This window comes from Colossoma macropomum, unplaced genomic scaffold (genome assembly GCF_904425465.1).
Source record: "Colossoma macropomum unplaced genomic scaffold, Colossoma_macropomum, whole genome shotgun sequence".
Taxonomy (NCBI): domain Eukaryota; kingdom Metazoa; phylum Chordata; class Actinopteri; order Characiformes; family Serrasalmidae; genus Colossoma; species Colossoma macropomum.
In genome coordinates this window covers 2,060,198-2,077,955 of record NW_023495761.1, presented here as the reverse complement: position 1 = coordinate 2,077,955, position 17,758 = coordinate 2,060,198, and the positions used below count along the sequence as shown (strand labels likewise).

Genomic DNA, 17,758 nt, shown 5'->3' with positions numbered 1-17,758 from the left:
TTCTGTTCAGAAGAGGAGCACATAATGTAACCCCCCCTCCCCAGGAAGGCAAATTAAGGCCGACCTAAGACACCACCGGAGTTTTTAGACCATCTTAAAATACACAGCCTCTGCCTGCAGTACCAAACAAACATTACATAAATCAAACATGTCTGAGTTACAAAACACACACACACACACACACACACACACACTGCAGACCTGTTCATCACAATGTGGTTCTAAAGCTGCATCTAACAAGTTAATAACTGAATAATAAGACTGCAGTTGAATAAAAACTACAGGGTTATATTGAATTATTAATTATAAACCACAGGAATATTGTTATTGTTCGGTTATTGATAAACTGCAGGCTTATTAGTTAGTTATTAATAAGCTGCAGGCTTATTATTCAGTTATTACTAATAAACTGCAGCCTTGTTATTCAGTTTTAAATAATAAACTGCAGCCTTGTTATTAAGTTATTAATAATAAACAGCAGGTGTGTTATTTACATATTTATAATAAACTGCAAGTTTATTATTCAGTTATTAAAAACTGTAGGCTTGTCAATTATAAACTGGTGGGTTATTATTAATCTATTTTATGTACATATTTTGGTATATTGTGATATTGAGCAGATATGTAGTTTTGTGATTATGTAGTTAAGCAGTCATAAGAGTGAGGAATTATATACTGTGTGGATCACACACAGGCTCTTAGAGGGTTAAAGGGGTTAAACTGCACTGGCTGAGTCTTTGCTTATTTTACTTAGAACACACTCAAAATGAGTGTTTCAGTAATACTGGCTGAAATGGGACCAGCCTAAGCCTCTGAAGTATTTCATCAACCATAAGGTCACCAGCGATGACATCGTAGGACAAGTAGACTCTATTAGTGTACAGCACATGTGTGTGTTGTGTTTGCAAAGGACAGCTGGGGTAAGTGGGCTCAGTCGGAGACACTGTATACCATGTGGATTTCTGCCTGGTTATTATTTGTCAACCATTATAATCACTACACGAAAGAGGATGCAGAATTCATCTATGCATCATGACACATCAATCTGATGGTGGTGATTCAATTGCATCAATTTTGGAATGTTAGAATAAAGCAACAAGACACGAGAGGCCGTGCATTACAGCGATATTATCACCAGGTGAAGTGTCTAAAAACCCCTTACCTATGGGAAGATCACTGTAACCCACAGCCTCTCATGGCTTATTACTTATAAGTATAAATAAAACTGTGTAAAATATAAAATATAGCATAAAATATGACAAAAATATACACATTTCAATAACTTCAGTTATGAAAATCAGAAGTGAAGTAACAAGTTGTTTACGTTGTATGTTGCTATTTTACAGTGAATCATTCAGTAAATACTTCAGTTCAAAGCCAAACACTGAATATTAACAGGGGAGCAGTTTAGCTTGTTTAGCCTGCTATCTTTCGGTGTAGTTGCTAAGAAAATAAGTTGTCAGTCTCTCAGTTTCAACAAAACTTGGTTCTTATATCATTGATTAGCACAGTCCATGGAAGCGGCATAACAGTCCATTCTCAGCACAAGAGTTTTTAGTGCTGGCGTATGCGTTCGTGTATATTGTGTATGTTATAATGGCTTCATAGACTCCTATGCCAATCAGAATTTAGGATGAAGATAATTTTTTTCAAAATATGCTCTAATTCATTGGCCAGAAAACATTCTCTGGTTACTTTCAAAGCAAAAACTGTGCATATTTCACTCCTGCGTAAAAAAGGTTTTTCAGTCCTATTAGTGTATTTTGTATGTATCTTTAAAATAATGGTAATGATTGGAGTCACAGATTTACACTCTGATACTCAAACATGTAAACAAACGATGAGCACACACACACACACACACACACACACATACACACACCTCTGCACAGTAGCCAGGTTCTCAAGCTCGTCGTGGTTCATGTTGTAGTCTGGATTCGACACCAATGGCTCATTAATACTCTCCAACAAACGCCCTCCCTGACTCAGAGCAATCTTCAGATCCTCCTGTGTATACACAGACAGACAGAAAAACAGACAGACAGACAGGAAGGAAGGAAGAAAGGAAGTAAGGAAGGAAATAAAAGAAACAAAGAAAGAAAATGATGGACCTCTTCATGTTTCAATAAAGGTTGCAATGTCAGTGACAAATCCTTTCTTCAAACTCCTAAACTTTCATATACTAATCATGTGGCTGGCCTCAAGACCCAGCTTAAACCATAAAGATCTTCTATGTAGATCAACCTTTCTGTTCAGGCCAGTACTTTAGCGTGCAGTTTGAGCCTCACCTTCATCTTTTCTTTTTTCTCTGTGTGTGTGGTCAGCAGGCTGGATGTGGCCTCGACGTCGTTGGGCAGCTCGGTTTCAGCCAGCTCCGTCCCAAATGCCTGCAGAGTCTGTGCTGTCTTCTTCACCATCAAAGCAAAGCCTTCGATGGCCTGCAAACATGGAGCCAAGCATGTCTGTTAGTGCGCTCATATAAAAAGTGGGCACTAATTTAAAGAACCCAAATTTTTCTTAGATTTTATTTTTCCCTTAAATCCACTTATGATGTTATACACAAAAAAAAGTGTCATCATTTGTTTTTACATGACCATTTTCTGACTGCACTTCATCCCTTATAATTAAAGTTTCTCTTACTGTGCCTAAGACTGACGTGTAAATGACTTCTGTCCTGATTGGCTGTCCTGTACTGGGCCCTCACTGAAAAAACAGTCTGGTATGAAACACTCCTTATAACTTCAGCATGAATGGGTGGAGCTAAACTGTTATGACATCACAAAAACAATTCATTCAAAACCGGCTGTTTTTAGAGCTCAGTTTCAATTTATGAACTGTATAGACTGAGAGAGACCAGTAGTTTTGAAACTTTAACAGTGTTTACATACTACATCAAACTTATTTCAAAAAGCAAGAGCAATTCAATTTTCAAGATCTGGCTTATAATTAAAGGCATAGTTTGGCAAACAAACTTGGATAAACTATCCTTTTGAATGCACTAAAACCCTGACATGGTCTACAGTCCACATAGCAGTGATGAGGCGTGCTATAATTTGAAACATACACTACTACCCATAATCCAGCATTGAGAACATACCACAAGTGTGCACTAATCCACTAAATCCAACACCACCGCTTAATCTATCGTGACCACAGGATCAATACAGTGCTCTGTGACTGGTTAGTGAAGAGTGAGTTCAGCAATAGGAGAAAGTGAAAAGGCTTTCATTCTGTCTGGATTACAACAACTCTCAGTTTTCTATTACAGCTAAACTCAGGATTACAAATGATCTGCAGAAGGTTGCCACTTTCTCCATGTCTAGTATCCTTTTTTATTTTATGTGTATTCAACTATCCATACTTCTATTCTAATGAGATACTGATTCTAACGAGTTAAAAATTCTGATACCCTATTATATTCGCTGATGTAATCTTAAAGTTAAAAATGCACTACAATTAACTCTTTTTTTCCCCCACACAGAATGTGTCTTACAATATAAAACGAACCATTAAATATTGGCGCTTTACTGGTGAAAAGTTAGCCAAAAAAATAAGTCTGTCAGCCTTCAAGATCTGCCGATTTCCTTAGCCAACTGATACATCTGTAGGGGCCTACCAGAAAAGTACCCTTCCATGTATCCTTCCGTCCACCCATCCTTCCATCCTGCTTTTTCTTTAATTAAACCATCCACTAAATCTATCCATCTATTCTTATGACTATCATCTGCTGAATTATCGCGACAAACAAGTTCATAACATAAAACCTTCTAATATTACTTGATAATTAATAAATACCTTTTTTGTTTGAAAGATTTGGGTTTCCAACCAACTAACATACAGAACCACTTGATGTTTACAGTGTTACATGCTGTCAGTACAGAAAATAGACTATGACTGTAATACTACCAATTTGCAAGCACTATTCAGGGTACATCACCAAAACTGGCAAAATCAACAAAGTGGCCCCCTTTTTCTGGACAAATTCATTCATTTCACTCACTAGCAGAGTTTAAATCACATGCACTGAATGTATTGTTTCAACTGCATATTCTCCAGCATTCTCTGCAAGACTGAAAATCTATTTTTGAATTTTCATGTGCCATTAAAATAATTTATATTTCATATAAATTATATATAATAATATTTATGGTAAATAAATATGAAACGATAAAAAAATTATATCATGATATTGGCTGATGTCAATGATCAAACACGTTGATGACGTCATTAGCTCACCCTATCTGCTTATTTCTTTATTAAACCATGCACAAACCCACCCGTCTTCCATCAATCCATTCATTCCACTCATTCTCTCTTCAGCCCACTCATCCTTTCCCTCCCTCTCTCTTTCTGTCCTGCTGTTCTCAGTACTCACAGTGCGGTGTGAAATCCATTTCTCGTGGCAGTATTCCTGAGTGCCTCCCAGCTCCTGCGTCAGTTGGGTGCGGTCTATGTAGCTGTGCAGCTCAGTCACTGAACTAAGCATGATCACCTGCAACACATGTCACATATCAACCGACAGCGTTCTCTGGGGGGGTTGCAACTGTCAGTCTGTCAGCTGTGCTGATGTAATTAGTGTAGTAATGAAAGACACTCAAGCAGTAAATGAATGTGTGTGTGTACATTCATGCATTTAATGAAGTGAGTAATGCAAAGCATAATGACCACGCTGATGCTGAAAAGAAGACGAGCAGAAAGACGGACGAGCATCATCAGATGTATGTGTGTGTGGGTGTATTCCTGGTATCCACATCATATGACTGAGGATTCAAACATGGGTTCATGTCGTAGTTTGCAAAAATTGAATAGAGGGCGTACAAAATAAAACAGCATTTTTGCCGTCTGAAAAATCGCATTTGGTGTGTAATTAGTTTATTGTTGTGCGAATAAATCACACAAATGAATCATGAATAAAACAAATCATGAGTAAAGGCCTTTACTCTTCAGTTTTTCCTTATATATTGAGCATCACGGTCAGTTATTGTGCTCTTTCAACCACAATTTCCAATCCGGTTTACTGATGTCTTTTCCATAGATCTACACCAACCAGCCTCTTCATTAAGTACATTCCCTTATTTTTACACTCTTTGTCCATTTTATCAGCACCACTTACCCTATAGGTGCATTTTGTAGATTACAGACCATCTTTTTCTTTGAATATTTTATCAGCCCACTTTTACCCTGTTCATAAATGGTCAGGGCCCCCACAGGACCACAACAGAGCAGGCATTATTTGGGACACCTCGGTATTACAGCTGGACTGAGAATAGTCCACCAACCAAAATATCCAGCCAACAGCATCCTGTGGGCAGCGTCCTGTTACTATTGTCGCTAACTTTACATCTGCAAGGTGGACCAACAAGGTAGGAATATCTAATAGAGTGGACAGTGAGCGGACACAGAGCTTAAAAACTCCAGCAGCACTGCCGTGTCTGATCCACTCATACCACCACGTCAGTGTTACTGCAGTGCTCAAAATGGTCCACCACCCAAATAATACCTGCTCTGTGGTGGTCCTGTGGGGGTCCTGACCACTGAAGAAGAGGGTAAATGTGGGCTAACAAAGTATATAGAGAAATAGGAGGACTACAGTCTGTAATTGTAGATATTCAAAGTGCACCGATATGGTGAGTGAATCTGATAAAATGGACGAGTATAGATACAAGGTAGCTGTACTTAATGAAGCGGCCGGTTGGTGTTAATGCAAATGTCAATTTAGTCACTGTTCCTATTAAAACATTGGCTAGTTGAGCACCTTTTTTTGATGGAAGATTCTGCCATTTATACTCCAATAATGAACTCACCGGCACCTTCATTTTGAACTCATCCTTGCTGAACTTAAAGAGGAAGTCGGACAGTGTGCGCTGGAACAGGGTGGTGGGCCGCAACACCAACACCAGCTGGAGGTTTCCTGGGAATGAGCCCTGTGGAACGAACATACATTCATTAGGAATTATGGTGATTATGCAGTTCAAAATTCTTGACATTTGCCATAACTTTCTGAAATTCCTGGGAATGTCGCTGTTAATGCATTTTCTTTATTGGACGCTTCACTGTTAGAAATAAAGGTACTGTGCAGGTACATTTTTTGTTCATCAAGGTACAAACAATGTAGGTGTTCCCTCAAAGGTACAACAGTGGTTTTAACATCCAATTATGTAGCTTACATAAGTTTTTTCCAGGTGAAAAGTATGTATTTGTACCTTTTCATAACCTAATGTTTTAAAACAGACTAATAAAATGCCTGGAGACGAGACGAGGTGTGTGGGGTCAATACAACTTAGAAAATATAATTTCAATGGATTATGGTACAATTCTGTCCCCCGACTAAAGGTACTGAGATGTACCCTTGAGGGTACCACCCTAGTGACAAGAGGGGTACTGCCCCAGTTTTGTACCTTTTTTTCTGAGTGTGTTTGAACCATCCACAGCAGAGCAGGCCGAAGCTCAGCTGCTCACACGTTGTATGTGACAGTGACTGTAGCCCTCTCATTCAAATATAGTTTTTTTTTAAATGGCTTTTAGAGCAACACATTCAGCACCTTCTAAATAAATCAATGAGTAGCAAACTAACAAAAGCAACAGTGGAAAGTGGAAAGCTACAGTTCCACTCAAGAGCCTCCACTTTAAGAAGACTCTATGAGCTGTATGAATGAGAGAGAGAGGCTACAATCACAAGGGGTTTAAACGATTGCCTATATACATGATATGTATTACATATACACACAAATTAGTTGGAACATGCAGCCACTGTTAATCTCACTGGATGACAGTGATGAAAACTGGAAACTTCATGATTAACTGTGAAAAATAGTGCAATAAAGTAGAAATAATAATCCCTAGCAATTATAATGTGATATCACAATATACTCACATACAACATCTCAAATATTTTTAATATCATTTGAAAGAAAAACTTCCTCATTCATTACTGGACTGTTTACAGTGTTTTGGTCACTATTTTTTTTTACTACAGCTCCCCCTACCTCCATCTCAAACTCAAACACACACACACAAATCTATTTTCTGTTGCCATGACAACCATTCCTGAAAGTCCCTCCTTCAGAACTGGTAGCCACTACAACAATAATGTCACGGTGCCTTTCCACCCTCCATCCCTCCTAGCAAGTGCAAGTGTGTGTGTGTGTGTGTGTGTGTGTGTGTGTGTGTGAACACACTGTTCCTTTTAAAGACTCACTGCATTTGCTAACTCTTCATTAAATCTCCCTCCACAGGGTGTGATGTCTCTTTAAATATTCATCAGCTAATCGATATGGAGCAGAGGCTTCCACACACTGACTGAGACCTGTCAACATGAAGGTCAACTTACAATAACGCACTATGATCCAGGACCAGCAGTCCTGAACTAGATCTTGGAGACACAAACCTCTGACCTCATGATTCATTTCAATTAAGATTCGTTAGGAAATGATTCAATGCATTATGACGCCTCAAATTACATCATTAATTAATTCAATTATGATGCTTTAGGAAATGATTCAATGCATTATGACATCTCAAATTTCATCATGATTTGCTTTGATTAGGATTCTTTAAGAAAGATTCAATACATCATGTCATTGCACAGTTGTTCATGATGGAATTTTGATTCTTTGTCACATTTCTTCATTAAACAAATCAATAATCATGAAATCTCAAATTTCAACATGACTCGATTACAACTCTAAGAAACGACTCAATATATCGATTACAATTCTTTAAAGAACGATGCTATATATTGATTACACTCTGGAATGCTCTCTTCCAACATGATTCAATATTTTGTTTACAATTCTTAAAGAAGTGATTCAATATCAAGATACGTTTTGATTACAAATCTTTAAGAAAATGATTTGTTGTATCATGAAGTCTCAGTTTCATGATGCAATTATGATTCGTTAAGAAACAATTCAAACATGACATCAGAAATTTCATGATTCTATTTGATTTCAAGAAACGATTCAATACATCATGATTTGATGTAAAATTTTAACATGATTCAATTCTTTGGTATGATTCAGAGTTAATTAAAAAAAAACACAAAATCATTTTATAGTAGAGGAATATAGACAATAGAAACATCGCAAAAAACATTTTTACTTACGTATGAAAGCAGTAAATTTTATCTTTTAATTTTACTTCACTGAATATAATTAGAATTGGTTCTAGCTGATTTAAAATCAGTGCAATTGAATCAATATTGTCACTGCTGGTCAGTGATCAGTGTTCAGAAGACTATGAGCTGCTATGAAGGATTACAAATGTGTTGAATCTCACACACACACACACACACACACACACACACACACACGCACACACGGCTGCTCCACATGGTGCCTCACACTCTCTCTTAAAGCTGGGAGCGCTCTGCCAGCCTCCAGATCGCACGCTGGAATGCTCTCTGCAGTCTGCCGAGCTAAAAACGCTCCAGACACAGTTTTTTCCTGGACAGTGTTGTTGTTTGTTTTTGTTCTCGTTGAGCAATTAGAGCAGGGTGGGGTTTGGGGCTAACAAGCTTAATTGGCTCTGATGGTCAAAGCGGAGCAGGCGGAGTAATTAACCCCTAATTTGCACTCCATTCACCGGGGGGAAGGGGGGATTCACGTCTTCTCTTTTTTCTGTGCCACAGAAATTCCTCCTCTGCTCTCTTTCTGTCTGCCTTTCTTTCTGTCTTATTCTTTCCTCTATTTCCTTTTTTCCTCCCATTTACTTCTTTTTGGTCCTTCCTTACTCTCTTCCTTTCTTTCATTCCCATTCTCTCTCCCTTTTTCCTTGGGTCATTCATTCCTTCTATTATTACTTTCTTTCTGTTTGAATTCCTTCTTTTCCTTCTCTTTCTTTCCTTCTCTATATGTCACTTATTATTTCTTCCTGTTTGACTTTCCTTCCTTATTTTCCTGTTGTTCATTAATTTCTTTCTTTTTTATTCTTTCCACTTCATTAATTCCTCTCTACTTTATCCCTTTTCTCTTTCTTTTAATTACATCTCTCATTCTTTGAGCCTTTCTTTCTGTCCTACATTTTTTCATTTTTTATTTATTTCTTTCTTCCCTTCTTTTTCTTCTCTTCTTCCCTTCCTACTTTCTCCAATTTTCTTTGTCTTTCTTTCTTTTGTTTTTTCATTCGAGTCTTCCTTTTCTTTGTTTTGTCTCTTTTCTTATCTTTATTTAACTTGGTTCTATACTTTTATTCATTTGCTTGATTCATCTCTTACTTTCCCCTGTCTCCTTTTTTCTTCCCCTTTTTCTTCTTTCTTTATTTTCAAGTCTCTACCTGACGTTTAAGGGAAAGTGCCTTTAACTGCACATTCCCACAAATCTTCATAACTCCTCAGTCTGTAATGTGTATTGTGCTGCACGGCTTTATGCATTAAAGTCTTCGGATTTTATGTTAAACATAATTCAAGCAGCTCCAAATGGAGGCAGCGCCCTGACCTCTGACCTTTTATTACCATCACAATAAGCTGCTCCATTTGAGCCGATTGGCCACGCTCGCCCTGAACACGACAGCAATAAAACCACACGCGTCTCTTCTGTACACAACAGCAGAGCAGAGAGAGCGAGAGAGAGAGCGAGAGACAGAGAGAGAGACAGAGAGAGAGAGAGTGCAGGAGAGAAAGAAAGAAAGACAAGAGAGACAAATATAGACAAACATAGAGAGCAGTGGGAGAGAAGAGTGAAATAAAGAGACAAATTAAAAGAAGAAAGAGGTAATAAAGAAAGAAAGAAAGAAAGAAAGAAAGAGAAAGAAAGAAAGAAAGAAAGAAGAAAGAAAGAAAGAAAGAGATTGAAAGAAAATATATGTATGTGTATAGAATGAGTGAATTATGACTCTGGTTTGTTTCACTAAAGCTTGCTCGCTCAAAACCTTACTTTAAATCACGCTTAAATCAATCTCTCTCTCTCTCTCCTCTCTCTCTCTCTCTCTCTCACACACAAATGAATCATGTATGTACAGATTTTTGTCTGTCTGAAATGTTGAAATGCACCAAAATGTTGACATCTGTTGTTAAGGACAGCTCAGTTTGAGATGGTGGTGTGAGTGTAACTGCTGTGTGTTTCAGACTGGTGTGTTTATTCAGCCCTAGTCATTTAGCTCTGGGTAAACAGCAATAAACAAACTTGCAGCAAATGTTATTGTCTTTGTTGCCTGTTGGTTTACCAAAAAAAACCCAATATCTAAAAAAAATCTAATCAAACACGAGGTGTAAAGGAATCAGAATTCTGGAAGTGGCCGCAGTAACTGATGAGCAGAGCAGCTGTAGTGTGGTGATGTGATTGTGGCTGGTGTTTGTCCTCCTGGTTGAGACAGTGTTCTGTGTTCTGTGTCAGAAGGTTATTCCGAGGTTCATTTTGTTAAATACAGTAAGCTGATGCACTAAATCTTAAGGCATCTTAGGTCTCTCTACTCTTGCCCAACCTCCCCCGACTCCCCGGCCCCCACACCATGCAGAGCCATACCTGAGGGACAGAAATGAAAGGATAAGACGGATGGCAGATGACAGTGAAAGTGGATGAGTGAACGAGAACAAGATGGAGAGATGGTGAGGGATGCGTATCCAGAGAGAAGGGTGTGTGGGTGTGCGCATGTGTTTGGGAGGGGGGGGTAAGTGGGCCGTCTCCAGGGAGCAGCTGCCACCACACTGATACACCACCACTCTAATCAGCACACACACACACACACATACACACACAAACACACACACAAACACACACACACACACTTTGACTAAATTGGATACCCATACACAAATAGACAGACAGACAGACAGACAGATAGACACACACACAGAGACAGAGAAAGAGAGACTAACAGACACACACACACACACACACACACACACACACACAGGGAGACACACAGAGAGCCACACAGACACACAGAGAGACACACAGACATAGACAGACAGAGAGATACACAGACAGACAGACAGACACTAATACAGTTACACTGCTTTGTCTAAATTGGATATCCATACAGAGACGCACAGACAGACAGATGGACACAGCTAATACAGTAACGCTCCTTGTCTGGGCCCCTGAGCACAAGCATCTTTGGAGGATCCTTGAACAATAATAAATAAATAAATAAATAAATAAGCAAATAAACACAAACAATAAGATCTGTATCGTGAGATCAGGTATTATGTTTGTAATTTTGTGTCATTTTCAGAAATTTCCACATATTTAAGGGTCTATATTAGGAAAAAACTAACTATCCTTGTTTTTTTGGAATGAAAGTTTGATCAAGGTTTAAAGTACTACATTAACATTGTTAAAGCACCAGTCACTCTTCAGTCCCCACAGTCCATACATGAAAACTAAGCTGCAAAAACATTGAACTTGATATTTGCCACGTCACGAAAACTGACACATATACAACCTCAGCCTACAGCAGCTTAGCCCTGCCCACTAACGCTGAAGTAATAAGGAGGGTTTCAGCCTGGGCTGCGTTTGGTAACACTTTATAATAAGACTACCCTTATAAAGTATTTATGAATAGTTAAAAATGAGTTTATTAGTGGTTATTAATTATATCATAAATAAATTAAAATTATAATAAGCAGTTACATCTTATATCTGATGAATACGAATATCTGATGAAGCTGACGGGTATAATACTGACTGAAACAGCCCCTTTATTTATGTGTTATAATTGTTTATTACCTAAATAATCATCAGTGTTAAACTCATCCCTCACAGTGTTTAAACCATCCCTAAACCCCTTATGAGGACAGTCTTACTGTAAAGCCATAATACAGGCCAGCCAATCATTACAAAGCTTAATTACCTATAGTTTAGCAGTCTTGAATGGCCAGTCTAATTCTGAGAGCTCTGAGAAAATGGTCATGTTAAAATAAATGATGATTATTTCTGGCACATAAAACCACACAAATGTTATAAGTGAACCTGAGAGAAAATAAACAAAATGCTATAAAAATTTAAGATATGGGGCTTTTAATAATCTGAAGGCTTTTGCTGATGGAACTGGTTTAAGGCTACACTTTTTGTGGTGTAACAAAAACAAAGCTTCTGATTACTAAAGAAAAACAGACGAATACCAACAAAAACGAGTACTCCAGTATTCCTATTATTAGGGCCAGCCCCTGTCCAAATAGTTTTTGGGCTCAATGTATATACAGACAGAGCTTCTATACTAAACCAATTGTAACTCTAAGCCTCCTCATAATAAACTGAATCATATCCAGCTAAATAAACAGCAGGGGATTTAAACCCACTGACCTGCAGCTCATTTCTCTGACCTTTCTCCACTCACCTTTGACCCTAAGCCACTGCTTCATGACCTGCTCAAACCGCAAAGTTAAACACAGCTCAGTGAGCATCAGTCCCTGTCCTCACTCTTCTCCAACGCTATTTACACTCCATTCTGCCCTCAGTGAGCGTGTATTAAACCCAATGGACCCTAGCCAGTCATCATGAGTGAACGTTCTATACGCTACACGGAGTGACAGTGATGGAGTGACTGTGGATCAGCAAAGGGGAGTTCAGCTGGTGTCTTCAACACTTACATACATTACACTAATACATTAATAAAACCAATTAAAATTCTAGATATTTTATATACAATAAAAACCTGAAGTGTTATTCTGATTATTATATTATTTGGGTTTTTTTCAAATAAAGCATGCAGGGGGCCTTTTTTGGGGTATGTTGCCTTGAGGCAACACTATGTGTCAATGAAAAGAAATAAGAAAAACACTATTTATTTATCAAAATATTTGGAACAAAATTAAGTACACCGTTTGTTAGCTACAAATTGTTATTGGGTAGTTATTAGTTTGGAAACATATTCTGTTTAAGGCTATTTTCAAAGAAACCATGTTATCCAGATGCAATAATGTGAAGTAATGTTAAATTTGCTTTATTTTCTAAGTCAATCAGTTGAAACTGGTCTTCTAGCCACTAATATTGCATACATGCTAAAAATAATTGTAAATAAAACTCTAAACAATGTCCAGTGGCTATATAAATGACACTTTTTTTGCTACAGGCCACATCATTTGACTGTCATACGATGTTACTTCTAGGCAACACAGACATTTTAGTCATTTCTCATAACATAAAAATGTATATGATATTGAATGTTAACAAAAATGAATTTCACCTGGCAAAAGATGTGAATTATATTTTTGTATCAATGAAAAGTGATGAAAATCTTCTTTTATGTGGTAACTTTTCCAAAACACAAAAATGTGCACTGCACTATGCATGCCAGAAAGAGCTTTTAAAATGTCCACTAGGAAACAGTATGACCAAGAACAAACTAGTTTGTTTTTTGAACTTTTACCTTCTTATTTAACCATTTCATTGTCACTTAATATGAATTGTGTCATTGTAAAGTGAGCAAAATTAGAGCAATAGCTGCATGCAACAAATAAACAAAGGCAAATAAACAAAAGACAATTGAAATATCAATCACTATTCAATTAAACATCATCTAAAATTTCACACTCGTGACAGGCCTATGTCCTACTACTGCTTGAAACTGTGTGAAGTTGAACAGAACCAGCATACTACAATCTTTGTATACATTTATAATGAACAAGAAAAAAGGTGTACAGCAGAAGCATCACAGGCACAGGTCCTAATAAATACACTTTTTTTTTTACATTCATGCTGTATTCAGCAATGCTCTGAGGCCCTGCTGCATTTCAATTCTGCCCTCCAGCCATATTCATCAAAGTATCATCAAAGCACGACTCCTGCAAGGACGCTTCATTCAGTTTGAGCGCGTTCCCCTTTCCTCAAACGGGACGCAGTCCCTTAATAACCTCCCTGGGGATGGGGGGGAGAGAGAGCTATGGACACTATGAGGATGAAGAACCATAGAACCATTACAGGATATCAGACCTGAAGATTCAGCCCAGAGCAGACCAGCAGGTTAGCAGATGAAGAAGGGTCATCAAAATGAACCACTTCAGCAGCAAACGAGAGGGAGGAGTGCATATTAGCTACTCGCTATATTCAACAGACAAGTATTTGTTAGCTACAGTAGCCTGTTTATTGTTGTACACTCTTAAAAATAAAGGGTTCTTTGGAGCGATGACATAGGAGAACCACTTTTGGTTCCCTAAAGAACCTTTCAATGGTTAAATGGTTAATCAAAGAATTATTTGTAAATGAGATGTGTGACTGTGAAACACCTTCAAAAAGTTCAAAGAACTGCTACATAACGTAAAAGTTCTGCACTAATTAAAGGATTTTCTTGTGAAAACCTGAATAATTTAAAAAGCTTTATTTTTAAAGAGCACATGTTCTATGTTATTCTTTTGTCTTATTGTTTTCCTTGAGGTCCACTTATAATGTCTGTGTGGTTTTACAATCGTCATTAGAATGTAAAAATGCGTACTATGCACATATTTGCATAAAAAATCTGCTGCATGTCTGAGTGTGAAAGGCCTGCATGTGGTTGTGGAGAAAAAAGCTGGGGGTGCTAAAACAACACAACTGTGAAGGTAATTCCAATATGGCCGGGTCCTTGTAGCATTCACTCCATAGCCGAATTGGGGAAGATGTTTATCTGTGTCCAATTACCATACATTAGCATCTATTTGCATACATTAACATGTGCTAAAGTGATTTGGAAGGGGCTGTTTTGGGGGCTCGCAGCATTCTGTCTGAGCTACAGACCAGGGTGACCGGGAGCTGTCCACTGGCCCGTGGTGCTGAAAGCTGTGGATCAGAGTATAATTTAAATGCTAATTGATTAATAAGAAACAAATCCACCGTTTACATGTGACCTGCTGTGGGTGTTGAGGGATTTGTCTTTAATGAATACTGTAGAATTTAGAAACAACTGAATATATTATTTTATAACACATACAAATTGCTAACGCTAACATTAATGCCACATACACTGTTTTAAAGTTGTGAATATTAATCTGTCAGCAATCTATCAGCTTTTACGGCTTAAACAACGACTGTGCTCAACTCGGCTCCTCCTCAGACTCAATTCACACTCAGCTCCTCCTCAAACACAACTCACACTCAACTCCTCCTCAAACACAACTCACACTCAGTCCCCCTCAAACACAACTCACACTCAGCTCCTCCTCAAACACAACTCACACTCAGTCCCCCTCAAACACAACTCACACTCAGTCCCCCTCAAACACAACTCACACTCAGTCCCCCTCAAACACAACTCACACAAACACAACACTCATCACTTCTTCAGCAGCAGCTGCACCACCGACAACCATCCCCAATTAGCCATATGTGCACACACACAGACAGAGAGAGAGAGAGAGAGAGAGAGAGAGAGAGAGTAAGACAGACAAAGAAAGAGAGGGAAAGGAGAGAAAGAAAGAAAGAAAGAAAGAAGGAAAGAAAAAAGAACAAAAGACAATGAAAGAAAGACAATGAAACAAAAAATAAAGAAAAAGAGGAGCAAACAAGAGTGAGAAAGAGAGAGAAAGAAAGAAAAATATAAATGAGAGACAGAAAGTGAAAGAAAGAGGAGGCAAGGGAGAGAGTGAGAGAGAGAGAAAGAGAGGAGATAACATTGTTACTTCTAGCTAAATGTGTCAATAAGAGCAGGTGTCAAATGGCAGATGAAGCAAGAGAGAAAGAGAGAGATAGCAAGAGAGACTGACAAAGAAAAAAGAAACAACAGAGAGAAACTGTGAAAAAAAGAATGAAAGAAAGAACAAAGAGCAACAGAAAGAGGAGGCCAGGCGAGAGAGAGAGCGAGCGAGAGAGAGAGAGAGAGAGAGAGAGAGAGAGAAGGAAACAAAGAAAGAAAGAGAAAAAGAGAGGAGCAAATGAAAGTGAAAGAAAGAAAGAAAGAAAGAAAGAAAGAAAGAGGAGGCAAAGGAAAGAGAGAGAAAGAGAGAGAGGGAGAGAGAAAAAGAGAGAGGGAGAGAGAGAGAAAGAGAGGGAGAGAGAGAGATAGAGAAAAAGAAAGAGAGGAACAACAAGAGAGAGAAAGAAGAAATAAATAAAGAGAAAAAACAAAGAATGAGACAAGACAGAAAAACAGACAGAAAGACAAGGAAGCAAAGAAAGAAAGAAGAAAGAGTGGAGCAAATGAGAGAGAGAGAATGAAAGAAAGAAGACGAGAGAGAGGGAGGGACAGAGGGAGGGAGAGAGGAGATAACATTGTTACTTCACTAAATGTGTGACTAACAGAGCAGGTGTGAAATGGCAGATGAAAAAAGAAAAAGAAACTCAGATAAAGAGAGAGAGAGCGAGAGACAGAGAGAAAGAGAAGAGGAAAGAGAGAGGAGGAAGTGTCTGAGTACTGTAATGAGTGTGCAGTGCTGCAGGCTCTGAGATTCTCTGAGACAGTGTTGTGTTTAAAAAAGTAAAAACACAGAAATTCAGAGTGAAAGAGAATCAGCCAGCAGAGGGAAAGACGACGCGCTGCTGCGGACTAAACACACTACACAGCTAAAAACACTACACAGCACAAGCTTCCAATATCATAAACAATCAGTAGCCCAACACACAAACACACTCAGCACTCACAGAGTCACTAGAACAAAGCACTCAGACTCAGAGTCACTATCAACACAGTACTATTAATACCATTAAATCTTAGAAGTCTACACTTCCCTTGTTGTTTTGCTACAGTTATGTACTTATTAACGAAGTGAGTTTTACAATGAATTACATTCACGTTCGATTCACTCACATTCTGTACTGACAGGACTGAGTCTGCACTTCTGACATTTTTCTGTTTCAGTGTCAAAATGCAACACAAACTACAATGTATTTTTTTTCGTGAAACAGTAATAACATGTCATGCATGTTAAATGCAAACCGTAATGAAACATTTCCTCTTCCACTGACAAACACACACGTGGTGTTGACTGGAACTACAGAATCTGCGTGTCTGACAGAATTTCTCTGCTTCTTTAAATGAGCTACATGCGAGAAACAATTAATATAAAACTACAGCTTTTGTTGTCACCATTGATAACTATGGCTTCTGAAGGTTAATTCAGCAACTGCCCATACTGGCCTAAAAGGACCTCTGTACTGTATATTCTACTGGTTTTCTAACCTGTGAGCTCTACAACCCCTTCAGGAGTTTAAAATGGGACCTGTTAGAGCAGAAGTTTGAAATCACTTGTCGTATTAATAATTTCTGTTATTTAATTTAATAATCACTTCTACAGTGTAGACTTAATATGCTGCAAGCAAAACACCATTGAGATGTAAACAAAGTTATTCACAGAGGTTTTATGTGAGACGGTTTATTGTAGAGAAAGTTACTGACTCCTACTGATTGATTAATAAACTGATTAAGATACTATAAAATACACAGAAATCTCTTGATAAGTTGTCTGCCATTAAATTTGCTCACCACTTTTTTTTTAACCAACACATGGCATTCATTCTCAGTGTTATATAACGTTCAACATTTTCTCTTCTTTAAGTAATCAGTATTAAACTTTTTTAGAAAATTTTAAAATATATCAGTCTGCATATATTGATCCGCTGACTTGATAAGGTCAGCACTCCACTGACTGTTTGCCACTGCTGGTTGACCTTTGGACCACCCAGATTACTGTCCTGCACACAAGCTCTAACTAGTTTTTAATCCTGCCAAACAGAGACTTTTATTTCAGAAAATAAACTTAGACAAATGTTACAAACAACTGAGAGAAAAAAAAATGACTAGGCCTGATGCAAAATGGTTTTATAGAATTGTGCTGCTGACACAATTTACAAAGTATAAATAAAGAAAAAAAGGAAGGGAAAATAAGTAAATTGGACTGTAAGTAAAAAAT

General features: G+C 38.0%; 1 protein-coding gene across 10 annotated transcripts in view; it reads right to left on the bottom strand.

The window, feature by feature from the left end:
* The window catches only part of mcf2la (mcf.2 cell line derived transforming sequence-like a), a 114,806-nt gene that overhangs the window by 23,992 nt on the left and 73,056 nt on the right, over window positions 1-17,758 (bottom strand). For all 10 annotated transcript variants that reach the window (XM_036563372.1, XM_036563375.1, XM_036563373.1 and 7 more), the window contains 4 exons: window positions 5,805-5,924; window positions 4,376-4,492; window positions 2,289-2,438; window positions 1,883-2,007 (listed from right to left, as the gene is read on the bottom strand). In XM_036563372.1, coding sequence (XP_036419265.1) covers window positions 1,883-2,007; window positions 2,289-2,438; window positions 4,376-4,492; window positions 5,805-5,924 — 512 coding nt within the window. The remainder of the gene's footprint in view (window positions 1-1,882; window positions 2,008-2,288; window positions 2,439-4,375; window positions 4,493-5,804; window positions 5,925-17,758) is intronic.